General features: G+C 41.2%; 1 protein-coding gene across 1 annotated transcript; it reads left to right on the top strand.

Annotated features, from left to right (window-relative positions):
* Positions 1–2,762: 2,762 nt before the first annotated feature.
* MBL2 (mannose binding lectin 2) lies at positions 2,763–8,001 on the top strand. The gene is made up of 5 exons (XM_043476642.1): positions 2,763–2,917; positions 3,984–4,182; positions 4,580–4,696; positions 5,917–5,985; positions 7,194–8,001. Exons 2-5 carry the CDS (start codon positions 3,993–3,995, stop codon positions 7,565–7,567), a joined length of 750 nt encoding a protein of 249 aa, XP_043332577.1. The 5' UTR covers positions 2,763–2,917; positions 3,984–3,992; the 3' UTR covers positions 7,568–8,001.
* The last annotated feature ends 91 nt before the right edge of the window (positions 8,002–8,092 follow it).

Here is an 8,092-nt window from a genome sequence, read left to right as displayed (position 1 = left end):
CTTTGGAGTAGGAACAAGGGGAAAGTCTAGATGCTGAAGAATAGGGAGACAGATGAACAAGTTGCCAGCAGACTTTTTAAGCCCTGGATCTCTTAGTCTCTGCCCTTTGCATCAGGCATCTGGCTCTTTACCACCCTGGAGCCATTCTATGGAATGGGTCTGCAGGAAGTAAGGAAATGAGACCTTCCATAAGCCAAGGACAGGCTAGTTGGAAGGATCTGGTGGTGGGGGTGAGGAGTCTCATCCATATTTCTTGTGGTGTTTGGAAGCCTCTACCACACCCTCACCACATGGCTGTGCAACCTCTATTTGAAACTCATGATGGGTTCCTTCACCACCCTAAGCTAAAGCACATTTTATGACAGCTCTATTAGAAATGTCCAGAATTGAATAGATGTTGCTTCACAGTTATTGCTCTATCCTTGACCACTGGCAGATAATTCAAGCCATCCACTTACAAAGTATCCATTATATCTCCTTCAGTCAGTAGAATGGCACTCAGACATTCAAGTCAGAAACTTGTGTGCCCAAACAAATTTCTTTTTCTGCTCACTATTTCACACTCAACCAATTCCTAAGCTCTGTCAATTATACATTATGGATGTTTCTCAAATGTATCTACTTTCTTGATCTAATTTCTTTTACCCTGATTCTGGCCACCATCATCTGTCATTTAGATGGCAGTAAGAATGGCATCACCGATGCAATGAACATGAACTTGGGCAAACTCTGGGGGATGATGAGGGACGGGCAGGGAGGCCTGGCATGCTGCAGTTCATGGGGTCGCAAGAAGTTGGACACGATTAGGCAACTAAACAACAACAGCAAAGTACCTCCTTGCAGGTCATCTTTTTTCCAGTTTCATGCCATCCAATCATTCTCCACATTTTAGTCAAAACAAGATTTTAAAAATTCAACTGTGATCCTTCCTCTCCTACTGGAATTTCTCTAACAACCTTTGGTTGGAGGTCCAAAGTCTTACACAGTTTGTAAGTCATATCATCAATCGACTTATGCCTTATCTCTCACCGGTTGGCTCTCACACTATAAGACCAATCAGACTAAATAGTATTATCCTTGGGAACCTGGCCTACTTTTTCACACTTTCAAACCATTGCACAGACTATTCCCATTTTGAAGTTTGGACAAAGCACTGAATGAAGCAAGGATAGTCTTTAGATCACCCACAACTTCCTTAAGACTCCCTCTGGAAACTTTTTCATGTGTAATCATTTTAGTCTCACAGACAAGTTGAAGAAATCATAATGAAAAGTCTCAGGTACTCTTCCTCCATTGTTCACCAATGGTAGGATCTAAATTATCAGAGTACAAGTATCAAAACCTGCAAGCTGACATCAAAACAATACAATATGGATTTTACTTGCATTTAACCATTATTTACCTGAATTCCCTTTTTCTTGGTGTTTAGTTCTATGAAATGCTATTGCAGTGATAGGTTTGTCTAATCATCACAGTTAAGACATAGAACTATTCTATCACCCACAATGAAACTTCCTTGTTCGGCATCTTTATATTCTCCCTGAAGCCCTATTCCCTGCCAACTGCTGATATGGTATCCCTTATTTAATTTTGCCATTTCAAGTATATTATATGAAAAGAATAATACAGTCTGTAAGCTTCCAAGCTTATATTGATTTTACTTAACACAATGTCCTTGAAATTCATCCAAGTTATTGTATTAATTGTTTCTTTTTTCCTGTGATTTTTCCATGGTTTACTTATCCATTTGCTTGTTGAAGGATAACTGGGTAGTTTCCAGGGTCTTTTTTTATTTGCTATTAAAAATGAAGTTTCCAAAATGTGTTATTTACACATAATTATTTTTTAGACTTAGAAAGGAAATTCTGATACATGTCATAACATGGATGAACCTTGAAGGCATTAAGCTAAGTGAAATAAGTCAGTCACAAAAAGATAAATCCTGTATGATTCCGCTTATATAAGACACCTAGAGTAGTCAAGCTCATAGAGACAAAAATAAAATAGCAGTTACTGAGGGTTAGGGCTGACCTTGGGTTGAAAATAGGGAATTACTATTTAATAGGTACAGAGTTTCAGTTTGGGATAATGAAAAGGTTCTGGAGATGTGTAGTGGTGAAGGTTGCACAACAATGTGGATGTACTTAACGCTGCCAAATTGTACACCTAGTAGTGGTCAAAATGGTAAAATTTTATGTTGTTCACACTTACCATAATAAAAGCTAGAAAAGTAAAGTAAGTGGATAGAATATAACATCATGGAATATAAGAAATATTAAAGAAAATAAAGTTAAGAGTATAGAGAATGGGACCACTTAAAGCAGTCAACACAGGTTTCTCTGAGGCAGGAACATTTCAATAGAAGAGAAAGAGCCAGCCAGTGACACGACAGAAAGGACATTCAGGCTGGATGAAGACCAAGTCCAGAGCCTGAGGCAGGAGTGGTCTTAGAGTGTCAAAGGCAGCAGGGTGCTTGCTGCGCCCTCATGGATGAGTGTCTGCACATCTGCATGTGTGTGTGTATGGTTAGTATGCACAAGCATGAGTGCATTCATAGGTATCTTTATGTTTCTCTGTTGAAGACATGAATCTTGACACAATTAACCATGTGAACCAACTCATGTTAGCCCAGAAATGAGAACTGTCAAAATGCTGACAATTTGAAGTGGGAATTGTGCAATATCAAAGAAAACTGCCACCCAGCACTGTACCAGAAGCCCCTGGGAAATCCTCCTAAGAAGAATTATTTATTAATCTGGGGTTGAAGGCCAGGCAGGCCCGTGTTGTCCCTGTCCACCAGGCCGATTAGACCTTGTATTACCAAGCCCAGCCTCCTCCCTAACCCTAAGGTATCTGCCGGCACCCTGCTGGAGGGCCATTTTCCTTGTGACTATATCCCTGATCTGCAGTGGCCCTGGTGAGTACTTTGGTAAATGGATCTGGGGTCCTGGGTCATACAGTTAGGGCGTCGACTTGATCTTGGAGGCCTAGAAGAGACTTTCTGGAGTGGGGAGAGGTGGAGGGAGGGCAAGTAGAAGCCATGCTGGAATATCTCTTTCTCTGCTTATGCTGCAGCATCTGGGACTTTGCTGGATTCACCTGAACATTTGCAAATGAAATTGTACCTTTGTTTTCAAAGAGAACCAAGAGGGACTAGACCCTGGATCCTGGGCTGCTGAGGTTTCCTGGGGGAGGGACATCTAGAAAAGAACTTTGAAGATCAGATGAAATGTTAGAATTGAAAAATGAGAAGGGTAATCAAGGAATATTGCCAGTGATCTTGACATATAGGACACACAGAATACCTGTCAGGAAATAGAGAGGGATCTAGCATCCTGCCTGGGCTAAGAGAATGAGAAATTTCCAGAGAAAATTCTCCCCCTGGCAAGTCTTTCTTGCAGTGAGAAATAAACATCAAGAGAAAGGAAACTCAAGTTAATTGCAGCTGGGTTAGTAACTAGTAGTGACTCTTCCTCTCTGGATCATTAGCTCGCAGCTCAGTGCCTGCCACTGAGTAGATGTTGGTTATCTGGCACTGAGGGCAAAGGACTGTCCAGATATAAGGATGGGATGCAGGTGGCCTTTGGGCCCAAGTGGCAGAAGTGGAAGAGCAAGCTAGGTCTCCATTCATGATTACTCCCTAAGCCAGCAGGCATGAGTCTCTGGCCATGAGTATGCCTATTTGCTCCTGTAAAGGACACAGAGAGCATAATCAGAGATTTCTGCAGTAACACCAGAGGACAGGCACTGATGACTCCTTTCTCTCAATAATGCAATTATTTATGTCTACCTTTGTTGAAGTGTTAATTAACCAGTGTCATTGAAGGATTTATTAATACATTTCCAAATTCCCAGTTTGGAGGCCAGGAATGGATTATCCATCTCTACGTCACATCTGCCCAGTATAGGTTATAGGTTCACTATATATGTGTAGATAAACAGAACAAGATGAGATAATCTTTCTTGACTTTTCTTACACCAAGGTGAGGACCATGTCGCTGTTTACATCACTTCCTTTTCTTCTCTTGATTGTGGTGACAGCATCTTGTGCAGACACAGAAACAGAGAACTATGAGAATATCCAGAAGACCTGCCCTGTGATTGCCTGTGGTCCTCCAGGCATCAATGGCTTCCCAGGCAAAGATGGGCGTGATGGTGCCAAGGGAGAGAAGGGAGAACCAGGTACAGTTTGGGCTGTTCTTTCTCTGCAACTCTTTATCTCCCAAAGGAAAAGGCCTGGATTGGGAGGAGGGCAATGTATTCATGCCACTTGTATTATTCTCAACTACATATTATCATTTGAAACAGAGATACGGCTCTGACTCTGGCATCCCAGACTCTCACACAGCAACTGCTGACACGTGGTGGTCCTGCCGGCTCAAGGAGTTGACCCTCAAGGCAGACCATCCCATGGGACAATAGGAGGCTTTTATTCTATGGTCCTTACAAACAGCAGCTCAGAAAAGTTAGTCCTAGCTCAGTATCTCCTTTCCCCTGGGAAGGGATTGGGCATCATGTTTTTTGGAGAAATAGAGGAAGAATACAAATATTGAGTCATGTTTCCTTTTTCTTCCAACAGGTCAAGGACTCAGAGGCTTGCAGGGCCCTCCTGGAAAGATGGGGCCTCAAGGAACACCAGGGATCCCTGGGATGCCAGGACCAATAGGCCAAAAAGGAGACCCTGGAGAAAATATGGGTAAGGAGTTTATTTTAGCAAGGTCCAGACTGAAGTCCCCTGGGGTCTGTGGGCTCGAGTATCATGTGGGACATGCCCCTTCTGCTGCTTCCCGGGGAGATGCCCAACTCTGCTTCCTGATTAAGCAGCCTCCAGCTTCTCTAGGTTACTTAGAGCCTCAGGGATTCCTACCAATTCCTGAATACAGAGTCACAAACCATTCAGAGCCAAACCCTTGCCAGATTCCTGCTGGAGGATCTGAGCCCTGGTATCCTTCAGCTGAAACTGGTTGGCCCAAAAGGGAGAATATATGTGTTGGGCTTATTATGCCTATTTTCACAAGAGTGGTAGATACACAGTATGTCAATTATCTCTTACTTCATGAGAAACAAAACACAGCTGGAGTGATGAAGGTGACTGAGCCACGGGTCTCTCATCCTCCAGTTGACTCATCTGGCCTTAATCACATAGAGGTGATTACAGGATTCACAAGAAAAGGAAGAGCGGAAGGTTTAAGGCCTCCTTAAGGCTTAGGATACAGACATTATTGCTTCCGTCACATTGTATTGATCAACACAAGTCACAAGGCCAGCTCAGATTCAAGGAGTGGGAAATAGACTCCATTTCCTAAGAAAAACTGTATCATATTGAGGTCATTTTTGCCATCTGCTACACATAGCTTGTCTCATGCCCTCCCCCATGGATAATGGACAACTCACAGAAATCCTAGTTTACTGATTAATAGGGCAAACTCAGGGAAAAACAAACAACAAAATGAACAAAAACAAAACATCCCCAAAGATGAAACTCTGTAGACTTTATAGTCTATATTCACCAGCTCATAATAATTCTTCAATTAGTTTATTCCACAGTTTTGTCCATGATAGAGCTATTTGTTTGGAGAAATAAAACAATTAGTGACTAGCTTGGCATGTGGAGAGCTGTAATGCTATTAACAGATCAACAAGGGGTGTATGTATGTGCATGTGTGTGTGGGAATGTATGTGTCTATAAAGTGTCTTTACATACATTCAACAGATGAAGAGTCATGTTTTTGGTTAGATGGAAATAAAGACAATTTTCCTTCTTTTTGCTTCTTGATATTTTTCATTTTTTTTAAAGAGCAAATATCAATATAAAACAAACTTTTAATTTTAATTTTTTTTTGTTTTAAAAGGTACCCTACCCCCTTATAGTTCTAAGACAACTTCTTAACAACACTCTTTCATTTAATTTTCTAGATGACTATATTAGCCTGGCTACTTCAGAAAGAGCAACTCTACGATCTGAATTGAACCAGATCAAAAACTGTAAGCCTTCTCTCTTTTCAGGCAGCTTGAGGTTTGGTAAAGTGAAAGACAACATTTATTGAATATATTTAATTTTCTAGTACCTGGATAGGTGTCTATTCATATTCTGATTTCATGAAACCCTCACAACTTTTCGTAGAAATGAAGGCAAAGAAAAAGTACATAATTTGTTCCAAAGCATAGAACTAATGAGTAGCACAGCAACTTATAAACTGAAGTCAGTCTGATACCAGAGAGGGCTACCTAGGTGGCTCAGTGGTAAACATTCCACCCGCCAATGCAGGAGATGTAGGAGACACAGCTTTGATCCCTGGGTTGGGAAGATCCCCTGGAGTAGGAAATGGCAACCCACTTGGGTATTCTTGCCTGGAAAATTCCATGGACAGAGGAGCCCGTCAGGTTGCAATCCATGGGGCCTCAAAGTCAGACATGACTGACCAAATGAGCATCCATGCATGCTAATACCAGAGACCGAGATTCTGCTTCTTTATATTACAGTGTACGGTGTACATACAGGTCACTGAAAATGGGACCTACACCTCTCCCTTTGTTATGCTGGTGCTGAGAACTGGCAATGGGACTTGAGCTGTTACTTGCCCTGAGACAAATATTCTAAGAAATTTACATTTATTTATGTTAAGATTGGGGTAAAACTTAGAATTCCGAATTATGTGTATTCTAGAATATGGTCCAAAGAGACAAAGGCCTTTGTTCCAGTCTGTCTGTTCAGATTAGGGCTGCTAGATTTAACCAAAAAAAATGGTTACTGAGTTAAATCTGAATTTCAGGTAAACAACAGCATTTTTTTTTTTTTTTGGTGTATGTATGTCCTAAAAACTGCATATGAGATCTTTATACTAAAATTTTATTTTTTTTTATTTATTTTTATTAGTTGGAGGCTAATTACTTTACAATATTGTAGTGGTTTTTGTCATACATTGACATGAATCAGCCATAGATTTACATGTATTCCCCATCCTGATCCCCTCCCCACCTCCCTCTCCACCCGATTCCTCTGGATCTTCCCAGTGCACCAGGCCCGAGCACTTGTCTCATGCATCCAACCTGGGCTGGTGATCTGTTTCACCCTAGATAAACTGGACATACCATATTTTATGTGGCATCTGTACTATAGAAATTTTCATCCAGAAAAATATCTTGGGCTGGACTTAGAGACAAACCATGTCACCTATATTTTCCCATTTTAGGGCTAATCTTCTCTCTGGGCAAAAGAGTTGGAAAGAAGGTATTTTTTACCAATGGTAAAAAGATGCCTTTTAATGAAGTGAAGACTCTATGTGCACAGTTCCAGGGCCGTGTGGCCACCCCTATGAATGCTGAAGAAAACAGAGCCCTCAAGAATTTAGTCACTGCAGAGGCCTTCCTGGGCATCACAGATCAGGAGACTGAAGGCCAGTTTGTGGATCTGACAGGAAGGAGGGTGACCTACCAAAACTGGAATGACAGCGAGCCTAACAATGTTTCTCCTGGGGAGCACTGTGTGACGCTTCTGTCGGATGGCACATGGAATGACATCTCTTGTTCCGCCTCCTTTCTGGCTGTCTGTGAATTCTCTATCTGAGGGAGCATGAGCCTCAGGTCCTCCCGTCCCTTTTCTCATCTCATGGGCCCACAACCTGGTTTGGAAGATAAATCTATGTCAATTTCACACACCCCGTACTGAGGTGCTCTTTTGTGGGGAAACAGAGACAATGAGAAGAATGGATTGAGAATGATGAGATGTGGAAGTGAAAAGCGAGAAGAGACTTATAGTGGTGTAAGAGTTTCTGGTTCAGACCCAATCACTAATAATAATCACTTTAGTAACTACAAAATAATACTAGTAATAGTAGCAACAGCAGTAATATTGGTAGTACTAATAACATATTTTAAAATGTTTACTATGAGTCAGACATTACATGTAAGATTATACACTAAGTACCTAATTTAATTAGGCTGTTCATTTTTGTTTGAGGGTTATCTAAGGTAAAAGAAAATAAAATGGATTTATTTTTATATTTATTCTAAACACCTGTGTTCTGTTGAACCTTTCTTTCTCCTTGGGTTGAGGGCTAACCTTAATGATATCTTTCCAGCCTAATTTCCA

This window comes from Cervus canadensis, chromosome 8 (assembly GCF_019320065.1).
Source record: "Cervus canadensis isolate Bull #8, Minnesota chromosome 8, ASM1932006v1, whole genome shotgun sequence".
Classification (NCBI taxonomy): Eukaryota; Metazoa; Chordata; class Mammalia; order Artiodactyla; family Cervidae; genus Cervus; species Cervus canadensis.
The sequence above is the reverse complement of the archived record's forward strand: the minus strand, read 5'-3'. Positions and strand labels throughout refer to the sequence as shown.